The 17,645-nt window shown below is 45.4% G+C and overlaps 1 protein-coding gene across 1 annotated transcript; it reads right to left on the reverse strand.

Annotated features, from left to right (window-relative positions):
• Window positions 1–643: 643 nt before the first annotated feature.
• LOC310694095 (olfactory receptor 6N2-like) lies at window positions 644–2,844 on the reverse strand. The gene is made up of 2 exons (XM_083476865.1): window positions 2,631–2,844; window positions 644–1,814 (listed from the first exon to the last, which is right to left on the reverse strand). Exon 2 carries the CDS (start codon window positions 1,807–1,809, stop codon window positions 865–867), a length of 945 nt encoding a protein of 314 aa, XP_083332991.1. The 5' UTR covers window positions 1,810–1,814; window positions 2,631–2,844; the 3' UTR covers window positions 644–864.
• Window positions 2,845–17,645: the final 14,801 nt, after the last annotated feature.

The following is a 17,645-nucleotide window of genomic DNA, read 5'->3' on the forward strand; positions in this document are numbered from 1 at the left end:
GTTTGATGCATTACTGTATTTCAATATTTTGTTGTAAGCTGCCCAGAGTGGCTGAGGAAGCCCAGCCAGATGGGCGTGGTATTAATAATAAATTCTTCTTCCTCTTCTTCTTCTTCTTCTTCTTCTTCTTCTTCTTCTTCTTCTTCTTCTTCTTCTCTTCCATGTGACAGCCATTCAGATACTTGAAGTGGGCTATTGTATCAGCTCTCAGTCCCCTCTTCTCCAGGCTAAACATACCCAGTTGCCTCAACAAGGCTTGGTTTCCAGAGCCTTGATTTTCTTGGTCCCAACTGAAATACGTTTTGTTAGTTTAGGCTCAGTTCTCCAATCTTTTAGGGAAGGTCATATTGGATCCTGATTCTATCTTCTGAAGTATGAGTCACTCTTCCCAGTTTGGTGCCATCTGCAAATTTGATGAACATCCCCTCTATATCTATATTTGTAACAGCCTTATGAGGAAGACTAGGCTAAGTTAATATATGTAAACAAGCAGCAGTTCTTGTCAATAAATTGTGGGGTGGGTGGGATGCAGGGGCCCCAAACTTACATATAGTGTATATAGCCCAGGAAATCCTGTTGGCATGTATTATCATTACTCTACTGAGAATTATTATTGTTGCTCTACTAAGTTCTACTGAGATTAGACCCATTGAAATTAATAGAACTAAGTTAGTCATGTCCAATAATTTCACTGGGGCCACTCTGAGCATGAGTAGCATTTGGTACAATGGATATGGAAGTTGTGTGGCCTTGAGAAAGGCCTGAGGGCCAGAAAGAGAGGTGTGGAGGGCTGCATTTGGTCCTTGGGCTTCCCATCTCTTTTGTAGAGAATTGGGTTGACTAACGGGCTGAGGATGGTGAAGTTCATGACAGAAGCTCTGCCATATTCATCCTGATCCTCCTCTTTATCGCTCTTAGGATTTCTTGGTTCCGCAAGCTATAGATGATTGGGTTGACCAATGGCGTGAGGACGGCATGGATCACGGCGAATGCTCTGTCATATTCCAAAGAATAGCTTTTCTTCAGCCTGACGTACATAAAAATGATGCTTCCGAAAAAGAGCAGGACAACCGTCAGGTGGGAGGCGCAGGTGGAAAAAGCCTTCTCACGACTCTCGGCCGCCTGGATCTTCAGGACAGACTGGATGATCTTCACATAGGAGACCATGATGAGCAGGAAGGTCACCAGGATGATGAAGGCATTGACCACAAAGTCAACCAAGACGTTGATGGAGGTGTCAGTGCAGGCCAGGCTGAGCAATGGTGGGAAGTCGCAGAAGATGTGCTCAATCTTATTGGGGCCGCAGAAAGGGAGCTTGGAGACTAAGATGACTTCAGTGACAGGGCACATGAAGCCACAGATCCAGCACCCAGCAGCCATTTGAACACACAGCTTGGTTGTCATGATGGATGGGTAGCGGAGAGGGTTGCATATGGCCAGGTACCGATCATACGCCATTGTTGTGAGCAGGTAGCACTCAGTGGCCCCCAGCGAGTGGAAGAAATAAGTTTGCAGGAGGCATCCGGCAAAGGAGATGCTCTTCCTTTCGCTGAGCAGGTTGGAGAGCATCTTTGGGATGGTGGTGGCTGTATACCAGATCTCCAAGAAGGACAAGATGCTGATGAAAAAGTACATGGGCGTGTGGAGCTTGGGGTTGGTGCGGATGATGGTGAAAATGAGCAGGTTGCCGAAGATGGTGAAGAGGTAGACAAGGAGGAGCAAAAGGAAGAGGGGCTTGTGGAAGCGCTGGAGGCTTGGGAAGCCCACCATGATGAACTCCGTGACTTTGGTCTGGTTGAGGACTTCCATCTCCCCTAGATCAGGAGAAATATGAACTATGGGCATAGAGAAAGAGACAATGGCTGCAGAAGACCACATTAAAAGTAGCCCTTGCTTGTGAAGCATGTGTACTGTTTAATAATAATAAAATAAACATTAAAAAGTCAGTAAAACAAAAGTAGTTCTTGCTTGCTGATCCCTAGGGTTGTAAAGGACCTGCACTCAATAGCTGGAAGTATAGATACCAACCATCCCTTCCTCAATTACCTGTATATCTTAGTGGCCTGTCTACATTTAAGTACACATCTTATAATTGCTGATCACATTTGGTTATCTGTTTGGACATGTAGACTGACTATACAGTATTAATATATACATTTAAATCAGGGTTGATTGATCCTTCTTATTTTCAGTGGGAGTTGACACTGCTTCTTTTTTCTTTCGGTTACATTTGCAATAAAAAATCAGCCGACGATGGCAATAAATCGCTCTTGCCTAAGCTGGATTCCGACTATCCGTCTTGAAGACTCCTCCAGAGACAGGCTGGAGGGCACCATGAGCTAACACACCAGGAAGCAGAAGCATCCAACTCCCTTTTCCTGAAACTCTGCTGGTAACTCACTTTATCTTTCCTTCGCAGTGAATTGTCCCCAATCCTCCCTCTCAACCTTTGTCACTAAAAGAGAGTTAAGCAGAGATAAATGTTGGAGACAGAAAGGTTCCCAGGAACTGATTCCTCTTCAGTTTTCACTGCCTGTCTCCAGAAAACTTCAAATTCTCAGCTATCAAAGTAAGTTTCATGCTTGACATGCAGTGCTATTTTTCTGAGAAGAAGAGGTGCCAGAACTCACCATGAACGCCTCCCTTGTTCTCTTAGAATGGCAATGGCGCCCACCTGAGAGGTGCCGGAACTGAGTTCTGATGAGTTCCAGGTGGAAAAAAGCTCTGTTGACATGAAGAATTAAATGTGTTAACTACTAACCAAGCTCTACAAATCTCAGGAATTGGGAACCTCAGCCTTGAGAGTCAAATTTGGCCTTTATTTGACTCTTGGAACTGTTCCCTGACCGTGCTCCTTTCCATGTTCCCATAGTCTCAGTCTGTGAAGAGGAGCAAGCAGATCTCTGCAGCACCTGTGAGCCAGATATCCCTGACCCAGGACCAGAGGCCACCACACCTATTACTGGGGCTCTTGTCTGGCTCTCCAGTTCTCCAAGGGCCACTGATACAGATAAGGTGATGAACCAGGCAGGAGTTTCAGAGCTGCATGTGAGGCTACTCAGGAGGATGGGGAAGTATGTGCAAGCCTGTGTTGGCTGGTCCATATGGGCAAATGGGCCACAGTCCTGCCAGCCCCAGTCTGCCTTTACTTGCCTGCTTTCTCACTTGCAACTGGTCCAGGGAATGGCACCATCTGTCAGCTACCCCCTCCTCATTCTCAGTGTCTTGTAGAAGTCAGCATGGAGGAGGATGGGGACAAAACTAGTATTAGTAGGCTCCACCGATCATTGGCTCTGCTCTGCCTGTCATTGGATCTGGCCCCATCTGTGGGTGGGCTTCCTGCCTTCTGCTCCACCAGTCACAATGGGCACCAGGGTATGATGGAGAGCCAGGAAGGGATGGAACCTTCAGCTCCTATTTGAAGTTTTCAGTCCAAGCTATTTCATTGCGGAAGTAACAGCTCTCTTATAGCTTACAAGAGCATCAGGGGGGAAAACCCTGCTGGATCAGGCCGATGGCCCATCTACTTCAACATCCTGGGGTCAGCCTGAAAGCACAACCTGAGTGCCACAGCGCTCTTTCCACTTGTGGTCCCCAGTAACTGGTATTCAGTTGGAGGAATCTGTTGAAAAAAGGGCTATCAAGCAAATTTCTTTCCATCTGTTCCTTTGATCCTTTGCTGTGAAGGCTATTTCCCTTAGTTCTCTACCATCAAAATTTTAACTCACTCTCTCAAGAGATAACTAAATTGTTTAGCAATGTACATTATTTACATATTCATTGATGTATGCAACTTCCTCTTTGCTTTTCTTGTTTCTGAAGTGTTGTTTGTTGCCAAGGGCAGCCTACGTGCACCAATACTGCAATCCTAACCATGTCTACTCAGATGTAAAACCCATTAAATCCAGTGATGATTACTCCCGGATAAGTGGGTTTAGCATTTCCACCTTAATGTGCTTCCTATTGTGATTTTTTTAAAAAAAGGAATGCACCACTCATTTTTGTTCTTTTCACATGGAAAGAAGTGGAATATTTGTTACCTGCAGCTTTTACCTGTGCTCCACAGTTGAAGTCCTAACATATTTGTCAAAATGGGGAGAATCAGCTTGATTTGACTGCTGATTTTTGACCACCCATAACTCTTCTTTCTAGAAGTAAAATTAAATTAAAATTCATGTCCTTCTCCCCCATTTGAAGTTCTCTTCACTTGTCAAAAAAAAAAAGAGAAAAAGGATGACAAGGTTATACTGAATTGAGAAACCAAAGCTGCAGAAGTGGCTGGAATCCTAACCTCACATACCTCACCAAATTCAATGGAATTTACTTCTGAGAAGACACGGTTAGGTTTGCAGCCATAGTTGGCCCTAGCCACTTTGTTGTTATGGTGTTGTTTTTGCCGCAAAAACCCCCAACCCTAACAGGGCTACCCTTCTGGAAATTCATTAACTTGGGGAACAAGCAAGGAAGATTTGCAAATATTAGTTGATGGTTGAGATATGTGTGCCTGTTGTGTGCTACATTAGAAAAGTTATAAATATGTGCATTTCTGCAGCAAAAGACAGTGAAGCGGTAGATTTCTGCAAAATAAAGCAATTACACCAGATTGTAAAATACCAGATGAAAGCGCAAATGAATATTGGAAGAAAATGTTTGCACATCCCTGATTCAGAGGCACAATGTTCTCAGCCGTTGAGGGAAAACGTAGCCATCATGGTGAGTAGCCATTCCTTCCTACCTTATCTTCCACAAACCTGTCTAATCTTCTCTTAAAGTTGTCCAAGTTGGTGGCCATCATTACATTTTGTGGGAACTAATTCCATAGTTTGACTATGTGCTGTGTGAAGGAAGTACTTTATGTCTGTCCTGAATCTTTGGCTTGACTGGATGTTGATGAATTCCAGTGTTGCTGTGCTATGGAAAGAGATAATTTGGGTTGCACAAATTTTTTAGACTATCCTTCTCCACCCCAATGTATATCTCATTAGCAATGGAATCCCCTGTTCCAAATAGTTTAAAAATAAATGAAACAATAAACATCTGGAGCAAATGAATGGGTGTAACTGCTTACCACCATGAAGGAAATCATATATTTCTCTGTCAAACAATTTTTTGTAGGAGCTAGGGAAAGGAGACAGTGTTATTTGCCTTCTCCAAATCTTGGTGGTTTCTGGCATGAAGCACCTTCATTTGTTGTTGTTTAGTCGTATGATCATTGCAGATGGTGACAGCAGTCACAAAACTAAAAGCTTCTTCATGCTTTTAGGCATTCTATTCCTTCTGTTCATTCAGTGATCTATCCTTTGTCTTGGGAACAGCATAGTAGGTGATAGAGATTGCTTCCCTGTCTGTCTCCAGCTGCTTTTGAACCTGTCTGTTCCTAACAGGTACTAGCTGTGATGGTTTATATGCTACCTCCAGGGTGAGGGGAATTTTGCCCCCAGCTGCTGAGAATTATGAGCAGGAGAATGTTATCATCCTCATGCCCTATTTTTGGCTTCCCAGAGATATCTAATTGGCCACCACTAGAATTGAATGCTGGACTAGATAGGACTTTGGTCTGCTCCAGAAGGGCTCATCTGACGTCCCCATTTACGTGGCGATCGCTTTTCCCTACTCATCTCATCTCTCAAGAGAGAGGGGCTTTGTTCTTTGTTAGTTTGGTCCTTTGGGGTCAGAGGAGAAAACATGCTCTCCCTTGGTTGAAGATGGAGCTGGACCTCCAGTGGTTCTTCTATCCCAGTTGGGCAAATCAGCAAAACTCACTGGAAACCACTGCTCCAGAACACTGTGTGTACTCAGTTCATATGCATGCACGTACAAATGGAATATGTACCTATGAAACTGCTTTAGCATGTCAGAATGTTTCTCCAAACACACTAGTATTGTCTATTATGATTGCTCACTTGCTGGATCATCACCTTGTTGTGGTGAATGGGCTTGCACGTTCCTATGAGCTTTGTGAGTGAAGCCATCGGGAGTCTCGTACTCCCAGCAAGGTCACCCAACGCTGTAAGGTCAAGGGGAGGAGCTAGACAAAGAATGATCCAAGAAGTTCTCAGTGGCAGAACAGGTGGAAGATACAATGGCTGTGAAGGCGGATGAAGGCTGCAGCATACAAGAATCTACTGGTCGTTGTGATACTCATGCCACCGGAATAGAGCCTTGCTGCAAAGACTGGGCATTGGTCAGTGTCCACTGATCTACACACATAAAACAAATTCACGCACAGGCGTCTTCTAAAAACGCATCCCAAACCCAAACCCTAAAAAGTCCCATGGTGATCAGCAAATGCTAACGGGGGCAGGACTGTGAAATCTGGAAGCCCTTAGTCATGAACCAGGACATGAGCAGTGGATATAGATTCAGTTGCTCTGACTCAAGGAATGAGACAGTTGAGCAGCTGTATCCATGACTGAGCAGCTCTACTTAGGATCCACGCTGTGCACCCCGAAAAGGGATTGGCCCAGAATCTCAAAGGTCACAAGTCTTATTCAGCTCTATCACTTGAGGCTGTTTTAACTGGAGATGGCAGGAAGGTTCTCTCTCTCTCTCTCTCTCTCTCTCTCTCTCTCTCTCTCTCTCTCAATATTAGAACTTGGTGACCAAGAAGCTGAGTGATGGGATATTTAGGACAGATGTAGGGCAGTGCATCTTCACACAATACCGAGTTAAACTATGGAATTACCTCTCACATGACGCAAGGAAGAACACCAACATGGACAGCTTCAAAATGGGATTAGACCAATTCATGGAGATAAGGCTACTGATTGCAACTATGTTTACCTCCATTGTGTTTTTAATGTTTTATTAGGAGCCACCCATAATGTTTGGGGGCAACTCAGTCAGCTGGGTGGCATATAAATAATAATAATAATTGTTGTTGTTGTTCTTGGAGGCAGTAATACCGCTTTCTGGGAAATTCAGGGCAGGAGTGTGCTCTTGCACTCAGGTCCTCCTTGTGGGCTTCTCCCCAGGGCATGTGGTTGACCACCATGAAAACAGGATGCTAGAGTAGATGGGTCTGATCCAGGCCTCTTCTTATGTTCCAGAGCTGCTCTGCCATTGACTCTCAATTGCATTATATGAAGTCAGAGAGCCAGATCATCAACCCACCTTGTCTTCTCCAACCTGGTGTCCTCCAGATGTTGTTGGACTACAGCTTCCATCATTCCTATTGGACGTGCCAGCTGGGGCTGACATTGAGATGTGTAGCTGCCATGGGTTGTATCCAAGGCTAGCCCGACTTAGACCCATCATGTATTTATTTATAGAAAAATATTTATATACCACTACTTCATAAAAAAATAGAAAAGCTGATTAAACAAAAATATATAAAACTGTATATTGAAAACTATATACAACCATATACTGAAAACCATTAAAAAATGGTTTAAAACAGACATCAGCTAACCATTGTGGAAAGGTGTGTTCTTAATTGCTTGCATAGACCTGGCAGAACCGAAATGTATCCAGCAGCTGTTTAAAAGTTGGCACAGAAGGTGCCTGCTAAATCTCCATTGGCAGGGTATTTTACAGGACTGGGCTTTATTTCTTGCCATTATCAAGTGAGCCTCACCAACTCGGGGAAGTAAACTGCAGTAAACTCAGGGAAACTCATTGAAGTATATTGACACGACTAGCTTAGATTTGCCAATTCCAGTGGGTTTTGTGTGAGTAGGACTTAGTTGTCTACAACCCCATGTCAACACCTGCTTTGGCTTTTTTTAAATGGATCTGTTTGGTCTCTTCCCTCCCCCCCATGGAATCTTTGGTTGTATCCATAAAGTGTTACTTAACAAACAGTTCTGGGATTTCCTCCCTAAATGCATTTGTTTTCGCTTCTTCTTCTTCTCCTCTGGAGGATGTGGGACTCTCATCATCAACACTTGGGAGTTGTGTGTCAAGTGGCTTGTTTGTGGGGAACAGGGGGATATGAAGTTAGTTCTCGTCAGGCTGGTATGAGGGATGTGTCCCATCACAGTTCCATTCCTTCCCTCTGGGGTAATTAACTAAAGGCAATTAACGAGGCATAAGAAGGTAAGGGGATAAACATTCTAAATGAAATTTGGCCAGAAGTTCTTGAAGAACTTTCATAGGTGCTGGTTGTATTGATCCACCCGTTATCAGAAACATCCACCCACCTCACAAATCTTTCTGATGAGATCCATCTTTATCAACTTTATTTCATTTTATTGGGGGCAATTTAAACCTTCTTCTGTTGACATCTTATTGCTTGTCCATGGAACCTGTGGATTCTATATTTCAACAAAGCACCTTCTATCATTTGAAATGACAATTCCCTCCCAATAATAATAATACTAACAATAATAATATTTGGACCTAAGAGGTTCATCTGGATGAACTTGAGCTAAACTAGTTTGTTTTGTGAAACGACATACTTGAATTGGGACCAGTACATTTTGGGACAGGAGGAACATGAACCAGAGCGAATTTTTAGTGTTGCAGCTCTCGCAGCCTGGAATCAATTGCCAGGCGAAATCAGATAGGTGCTTGGATTGGAATAAAGAATTGGAGCTTTCAATATTTCCCAGACAGTTTTAGCCTCAATACCAACAGACCTCAAATTAAGACTTACACAACAGAAAACAATATTCAGAATCTATTGGACTCCTTTATGATTGTGTACAAAAGGATTTGCTAAGGTTGCTTTATGCCTCCCCAAACCATATCTCAGCTTTTCACTTTATGTGTAAGTAGGCTAAGTTTTGGGGGGTGGACGGATGTTGAGATCCACCCAGTTCCAGACTTCTTTAACAATCAGACTAAACGGCCTTGGTCCAGTATACCTGAAGGAGCGTCTCCACCCCCATCATTCTACCCGGACTCTGAGGTCCAGCACCAAGGGCCTTCTAGCAGTTCCCTCACTGCGAGAAGCCAAGTTACAGGGAACCAGGCGGAGGGCCTTCTCGGTAGTGGCGCCTTCCCTGTGGAACACCCTCCCACCAGATGTCAAAGAGAACAACAACTACCAGACTTTTAGAAGACATCTGAAGGCAGCCCTGTTTAGGGAAGCTTTTAATGTTTGATATATTATAGTATTTTAATATTTTTTTGGAAGCCGCCCAGAGTGGCTGGGGAAGCCCAGCCAGATGGGCAGGGTACAAATTATTATTATTATTATTATTATTATTATTATTATTATTATTATTATTATTATTTTGGGGCCAGTGTGTGCACAATAAATTTCATCTTCCCAGCATGTGTGGAAGTTAATGTTTTTTTTGGGGGGCCCCTGCATTTTTTGATGGGCAGGTGTCAGCGTGACCCAGTTCTAGACTTCCTTAGTTTTCAGGGTGTCTTTAGCCTACGTTTGTTCCAAATGTTAACTTTCTAGCTTGAGTGGAAGTTCTTTGGAGTATACTTCTCCCTGCTCCTCATTTTGAGGGAGATGTGCAAATGTCCTCCTTTCCTGGTAAGCAGAGGTGATGATAATGCCAGATCTATCTATCTATCTATCTATCTATCTATCTATCTATCTATCTATCATCTATCTATCTATCTATCTATCTATCTATCTATCTATCTATCTATCATCTATCTACCTCAGTGTGCTCATTAAAACTGCAACAAACTTTATTCCGACGCCAAACAAACTTTGCGGTCACGTTGGGGAAATCAGAGGCAGGCATGTAAACAAAGTCATTAGAAGATTGGGAGGAGAGCCTTGTGATCACATCCACAAAGGAAGGAAAAATAGATTAGGTGTATTTGGGTGAAGGTCTCATAAGGGGTTATTTTGCAGATGTTATCTCTATAGACTTGGTAAGTGAGTGGGTGTGCTGAGCTGGTGTGATCTCTAAAGGGTTTGTGAAGATTTCAGAAATCAGGTGATGCATCTGTTGAGTTCAACGGCGTTTTGTTGGTGCAATGTCTGTCATCAGACTGTGGCCACAACAGTTGAATGTGGGTGATCTGGTAGCATAGCAATGGAGGAGAAGCTTTGCCCTTGTGGGCTGGGAGAAGGGGAAGATATTAGAATCGTATAATTAGAAAGTTGCAACTCCTGAAATGCAGGAATCACAACTCAATAGCCACCCAACCTCTGTTGAAAAAGCTCCAATGAAGGAGAGTCCACCACTTGAGGTGGCTCATTCCGCTGTCAAACCGCTCTCATCATCACTAAGTTCTTCCTAAAGTTTAGTTGGAATATCCTTTTTTGCAATTTGAATCCATTAATTTGAGTGATACCCTCTAGAGGAGTGGAAAAAACCCAAGTTTTCTCCATCTTCCATGTGACATTTCAGATCTTCAGATATTTGAAGGTGGGTATCCTATCACCTCTCAGTCTTCTCTTCTCTGGGCTAAACATGCCCAGTGCCCTCAACCCTTTCTCATAAGGCTTGGTTTCCAGACCGTTTATCATCTTGGGAGATGGAGAGAGCTTGTTTCCTGCTGCTTCAGAGGGTAGCACCTGAATCAATGGGTTCATATTACAAGAAATGAGATCCTGTCTAAACATTAGGAAGAACTTTCTGAGGGTGCAAGTCAGTGGAACAGACTTGTTCGGAAAGCGGTGGACTATCCTTCATCGGATGCTTTTAAACAGAGGTTGGAATGGCCATCTGTCATGGATGCTTTGGATTAGACGATGCTTGGGGGTACCTCCCAACCTGACAATTCTATGATTCGAAGGCCCTTTCATGATGTAAGATAAGGCAAGGTGGGACAAGGTTCAGTATTGATGTGGGATGCGGTTCAGGCTGTGCTCTGGGGGAACACATAACTCTGAAGTTGTTCTAGCAAGAAATAAGCTGAAGATAAGCCCTTATATAGCTGCAGTGGCAGCAGTGGAAGTGCAACCTAACTTTTGCCACCACTTGTTCTGCGAGATGTTGCTTTGGTTTAAGGATCGGACCTTCTCCAGTCACCTTCTGCTGTAACAAAGAGGGCTGTTTCAGGTCTCCCTGGCTCTTCAGCAGCAAAGTCCTCTAAGGCAGAGGGTGGCAGTGCAACATCCCAGAAGCACACTGAGAGTGCTTCTGGGACTGACCCTGCATATCCTTCCCCTTATGCTTCAGAGACCTCAGCCTCATCCCCCAAAGATGAGAACCTTGGCTCCAGGGTCATGACAGATGGGTACCAATTGTGATGGCCTGGGATTTGGAGTTGGATGCTGAACCTGAGGGATCGCAGCCTGCACAGGATTCCCCGCCTCCAGAAGAAGCTGAGCCAGGGCTGGGGCATGAGCCTGAAGGGTCCTCACCTGTGCTGGATCCTCAGGTGCAGGCACCAGCTGAGTCTGCTCTGGCTCCTGAGGGGATGGAGGACCCATTGCTTGCAGGTGCTCCATTCTCAGCCCCGTTAGAGGAAGATGAGGTTGCCTCTGGGTCCGATAACCCTCCAGCCTCTCCTGGGCTGCAGAGGCTTAGGGGAGAGAGGCGGAGGGAACTAAGTTCCCGCAGGAGGAGTGCTTGCCTCCAGGCCAGGAGAGGCGAGTCACCAGAGGATCGGGGCCGCCATATGCCTTGGGGCAGATAAAAGCCAGCCAGCCCCAGTCCCAAGTTGCAGGAGCAACATTGCTTGTTGCTAGATCCTGCCTGAACCCTGCCTTCCTGCCCTGCCCTGGCTCCCTGCTTGCATGCCTGTTCCTGACTTCACCTGACTCCCTGCCCTGTACCCAGCTTCAGCTACTACGGACTGCCTCCATGTTGCACCTTTGACCACGGACCGGACTTGGACCTCGCCTCTCAGGTAATCCATGGGACCAGCACACCTACGATTAACCTGTCACGAGGAGGTCAAGGTCCTGGTTCCCTGCAGGTAGCAATCCATCCCTGTGAAAAAATGAGAAGCCAACATTAGAGAAGGAATGTTTGACTGTGGACATTTCCTTGGGCAAGATGAGGGAAAACATCCTATCCATCTGTTTCTGCACATATGTGCTCCTAGGGTTATGTGCAAGCTTCCATGCATCAGTACTTGGGTAAGTGCAAGAGGATGATTCTCTTGCACCTGCTGTCCTCTGGATCATGGCTACAGGCTGATATCTTGAGCACACTACTTAGGAACATGAGCATCTTTGAACTAAGCCAACGGGGTATAAATCTCATGAATACGGTTGGGGTGCAGGGGATATTAGTGGCTGAAGGATCTATGAACAGCCCAACTGGCGCTCATCTTTTCAAGCAGACTGTTCAGCAGTGTTGTGGAACCTGTGGCACCTGGGATGTTCTTGGACTCAACCCAAGAGTCTATGGTGTCATCCATGACCAATGGTGAGCGATGTGGGAGTTGTAGTCCAACAGCATATGGAAGGCCACAGCTTCCCCATCCCTGATGTAGACAGTGGTTGGTTTTGCCTTGTGTGAACTGCCTAAATACCGTGTTGGGTCCATGGTTCCCTTGACCAATTACATTCTTTCTGCAGCTCCCCTGTGGGGCTCAGGAGCCCAGTTGCGTCACTCCTTGCCTCCAGAGCCACCAGCCCCTCAACCCTTTTGAAATACCCTCCCTTGTGGAGTGTTCCCTCAGCCCCCTCTCCTCTCCCCTCCCCTTGGGAGTCCTCTGGGTAGCCGCAGCTGCCGCCCCTGGTCTCTGAGCTGCCCCACCCTGCCCCACAGAGAGGTGCCTCCTCACACTGCCCCACAGGGGCCAGGGAAGCACCCCCGACCAGCTCTAGAAGCTTGTAGCCAGAGCTGCAGCAGCAAACATGTGTGAAAGCCTTGGGAGGCAGAGATGCAAGAGGGCATCAGAGGAGGGAGGGAAGGAAAGAAAGAGGGACAGAGGCTAGTGTTGCCCTCAGCACCCCTGACCATTATTCAAGGCACCCAAGGGTGCCACGGCACACTGGTTGAAAACCACTGGCCTAAATCCTTATCTGCACCCATTTCCAACAGTGGCAAGATCGAAGGCCTCCATAAAGTTTGCAAGAAGGGCATAAAGGTGCCTGTTCTGAGCAACTGGTAGTCAGAGGTACACGACTTCTGAACCTGGATGTTCTGTTTAGTTTGCTTTTAGCACGAGCCTCTGTGTGGCCCACCTGGAAGTAAACATGGCTGAGCTGGCAGTGGAGTTGTAGGGTGATAGCAGTTCATCTGATGTTTTTGCCATGCTCACCACAGGTGCATAAAGGCCAGGGGCACAGTGAGGGAGCAGGACTGATGTGGAGGGATGGGGAAGTAGGCAGGAGGCGGCTGAAAAGCAGAGCCCCTAGCAAGTACCCAGAAAAGTGAAACTGATTGTGTGTGTGTGTGTGTGTGTGTTGATGTTAGAACATAAGAACCACCCTGCTGGATCAAGTAAAAGTCTACCATTCTAATTGCAGTAGCCAGTAAGGTGCCTCTAGGAAATATACAAGCAGGATGTGAAGGCAGTAACTACTCTCCTCACTTGCAGTGGACAAGAACCGGTTTTCAGAGGCCCATTGCCTCCAATAGTTGAGGGAGACCACAGCCAATGTGGCTGATAGCCATCAATAGCCTGTTTTCTGGGGATGTAAATAAACAGTGACAAGGCAGTTCTGGAGAGTAGAGAATAAAATGGAAGAGTGGCTTTTATGTGCGTGTGTAACTTATGGATTTTATGTTTTGTCAGCTTTAATAATTTATGTGTCGAAATTCTGCTGCCGGGAAGCCTATTGATGAGAAGAGTATTTGAGCTCTACTTGAAAGTAAAGCACCTATCCGACAGACCTGTTAATGAGTCTCTTCTGGGGTTCTGAGGACTTTCTGATAAGCCTTGAGCTGGTCGGAATCGGTGAACCCTTGAAAAACACATTTTTCACTGCAAAGAAAATATCTGTTCCCAAATACTGTACATTGCAAGGTTTATAGTACTGACAGGGAGGGGTTCTGTTTACCATAGGAAACAATAATATGGTAATAATAACATAAAAAATGAGGTCTGTGTTCCAAGACAGAAAGCTATAAATAAACAAATATAAAGGAAGGAGAGACCATGCATTTTGAATCTGGTGATAGAGGACGAGACAGAAACAGAATGCATGACTCCAGGGATTTCAGGAACAGCCGTTCATTTTCTGTTTGAAACCCTCTGGAGTGAAATATAATTAATTAGCATTCCTTACTTGAAGATGAGCGAAAAATTAAGACACCTGTCCTGGAGACCATCTCTGCCGGGACTCGAACCCGGAACCTCTGGATTAGAAGTCCAGCGCGCTCGTCCATTGCGCCACAGAGACCTCACCACGAGCTCAGCATCAGGACCAGAACTGAAAAAGCACGTACCTTCTGCATCACTGCCGAGCAATTCCAGCATCCTGCTATTTCTGTACAGCTTTGTCGAAGGGGGCAGAGTGAAAACGTGGAGCTGGGATCCCATTTCCTCTGCTGATCGAATAGGTTCCTCTCAGCGTCCCCCCACCCTCTGCTTTGGTGAGGGGGAAGGGGAGGAAAAATTCTATATATAATTCATCGGATATCTCTGTTCCTACCACAAAGGGGAGAAGAGACAGCAAAAACCTGGAGCTGGGATTGAAATATCTGTTTATCTGACAGCGTCCATCTGAGCATCAGCACCACGGACAGCGCAAGATGCCTGAGCTTGAATGTAACAGCTGTATCCTGGGAGTGTGTGCGTCTGCCAGCATCCCCCCCCCTGCCCCCGTCTGGAAATAAGCTAATGCTGAAAAGCAGTTTCCACAGCGTTCTGGTTTTGTTAAAGAAGAGCAATGGTGTGTGTGTGAACTGGAAAACACAACCCACAGGTTTGCCACAATAGCTTTTGTCTACATCTTGCACTTCCAGGAGACTGGTCCTCATCTTTTTCTGCACATGAACTAAAAATTATGCACAGGGTCAATACTTTGTTAACTCAGATGGGCAGTGAATCTGGGGCATGAATAGGCCTTGGGGCATGGATGATCTTGACCAGTGGTTCCCAGTTAGCTAAGGACCCCCTGTTTTTCAAAAGCCAAGCCATGCACCCCCTAACTTTTGAAAATTCTGATATGGTAGTTTTTCTTATGTGAATGGTGCTACAGATCCACCCGGGTGAGTTACATAGACACCCTGGGGTCCATGGACCACCAATTGGGAATCACTGCTCTGAGACAGTGGCTCTTAATTAGCTAAACATTGCAGACTCCAATTTTTCAAAAGTCAAGCTATGGACCCCCTATGTTTGAAAATTCTGATGTCTCTATGGTAGTTTTTGTTATGTGAATTTTGCCACAGCCCCCCTGGGTGGGTTACTTGGGAACCACTGATCTAGATAAATAAGGGTTTTTGTCATTGTTGGGGGGGGGGGGCTTTTTTCAGTCATCATGCCATGATTCTGCAGCTTCTTTCTAGAGTGTAAGGAAAGCTGGTCTAGTGTCTTCTTCATCAGATGCTGGGGAAGAGTTTAAAGAGGTCTGTGTGGAGTGAAGAACTGTAAACAGTGAGGCCGGGTGGAACTGAATTCCAAAAGTATAATGTGCCACCACTGTGTTTAAGCTTAAATTTATGCAAAGTAACTAGTGGCCATTCACAACAGCCATAACTGAAGAATGCTAATATTGCTATGTTAACTACGTGAGACAATCACCTCATTCTGGCTAATGTTAGGGCCCACCCCAGTTACACAATGAAGTCTCATTTTGAAGTTTCCTTTGATAAGGTCGTAATTTAGCTGTGATCCTTTCACTGCAGGGGGTTGGAGGAGAAGACCCCTGGGGTCTCTTCCAAATCCACAGTTCTAGGATTCTGTGATTCTTTCTTCCAGTAAGAATAGAGGGTCCCATGAGGATTTTCTAAAGGAATGAGAAAGGCCACCTACCTCCAAGATGACAAACCTCTAATTTTCCTAATCTCTATTTGGTGGACTAAACCTTCATTGGAGGTTTTTAAGCAGAGGTTGGCTGGCCATTTTTCAGGGATTCTTTAGTTGTGATCCTTGCATTGCAGGGGGTTGGATGGCCCTTTTAGCCCTACAATTCTAGGATTCTCTGTGGGGCCTAAGAGGCCACATGCCAGCTGTAGACCTCACTGCAACCACGTCTCATTCCACGTTTTCTGGAAGTCCTCCCATACCCTCACTCATACCTGCAGTAGATCTGGAGCACTTCCTTCTAATGATGGCAGAGGTGTCCTCTCTTGCAAAAATATTTGCATGGTGAATCTGAGTCTTGGCACTCAGTGCCCCCACTGCTGCCAAGTTCTGCAATGTCAAATATTGCGAGGGAGATTAGGTAGGCAGGGAACTCACCAGATTATATAGATTAACTCACTTTTAAAAACCATTCATTCCTCACCCCCTGCTGGGCTCTCATGAGCACTTCAGTTGGTTCAGACTGTTGTCCACTGCCTGTTGATTGATGCAAGTCTAGTGATCTAGTGATGGGTGGATCTATTTCCAGCCTCTGTCTCTTTCCATACGTCCTTTCATAACTCCATTCCATCTCATTTCCACATTAATCTGTGGTTTAAAAATATCTGGATGGAAATTCATAGGTTTAAATTCTCAGTGATAAGGCATGTGCCTCAAATTCGAATAAATCCCAAATCCTAAGGGGAAGCAGGAGGCCTCTGAGATATTTTGAGCTTGTCAAACTTGAAGTGAGATCTCCAAACAGTGGCATGAGTCAATGTGGGACCTCTGAAGCACTTCATGGCATCCCGGTGATGCGGACATTTAAAAAATGACTGCAGACAAGCTTCTGCTGAAAGCAAAAGCAATATCTCTGCCCTTAGCATAATGCTATAATGACAGTCTGAGATTATAGGGGTAAGGAGGGCAAACCCAAGAATGGGAAGAAGGCACAGAGGATGAGCTCTCTTATGACTGGTAGACCTAGCTTGTAATAAGAGGAAATGATTTACCTGTGCTAGGGTTGCCATATTCCCAAAACATGTTTGCGGTAGCTAGACTGGTGACTGGGAGCGGCCGCCGAGACCATATAACACCAGTCTTGAAAGATCTACATTGGCTCCCAGTACATTTCTGAGCACAATTCAAAGTGTTGGTGCTGACCTTTAAAGCCCTAAACGGCCTCGGTCCAGTATACCTGAAGGAGTGTCTCCACCCCCATCATTCTGCCCGGATACTGAGGATGAGCTCTGAGGGCCTTCTGGTGGTTCCCTCACTGCGAGAAGCCAAGTTACAGGGAACCAGGCAGAGGGGCTGCTCAGTAGTGGCACCCGTCCTGTGGAACACCCTCCCACCAGATGTCAAAGAGAAAAACAACTACCAGACTTTTAGAAGACATCTGAAGGCAGCCCTGTTTAGGGAAGCTTTTAATGTTTAACAGACCATTGTATTTTAATATTTTGTTGGAAGCTGTCCAGAGTGGCTGGGGAAACCCAGCCAGATGGGCAGGGTATAAATAATAAATGATGATGATGATGTTTTTTGGTCAAAGTTGTTGAGCTTTTCTTGGAAAATTGCTCTATTTGACATACGTTTCTCTGGACATTTTGATGCAGAAATCCGCCCGGATGCTGTTTTGCAGCCCAATTCCTGGATTCCTGGATGTATGGCAGTCCTACCTGTGCTCCCCAATCCCAGTGCTTTGGGGGAGCTATGTCTCCTAGCTTAAGGAAGAAGCCAGAAAGTGCAGCAGGGGAAAGAGACTGATACATCTAGGTTGTAATCCGATGGAACGGTTTTATCCAAAAGGCAAATCCCTTTTAGTTCTTCCAATGTCCATCTCTACTTGAACGGTGTTTAGTACAAACACCCCTGGA

The sequence above is a fragment of the Podarcis liolepis genome (genome assembly GCF_965112155.1).
Source record: "Podarcis liolepis genome assembly, chromosome: 15".
NCBI lineage: Eukaryota > Metazoa > Chordata > Lepidosauria > Squamata > Lacertidae > Podarcis > Podarcis liolepis.

Bases quoted from the DNA above. Each gene is read 5' to 3' on its own strand.
- LOC310694095 (XM_083476865.1), bottom strand. From the start codon at position 1,809: ATGGAAGTCCTCAACCAGACCAAAGTCACGGAGTTCATCATGGTGGGC.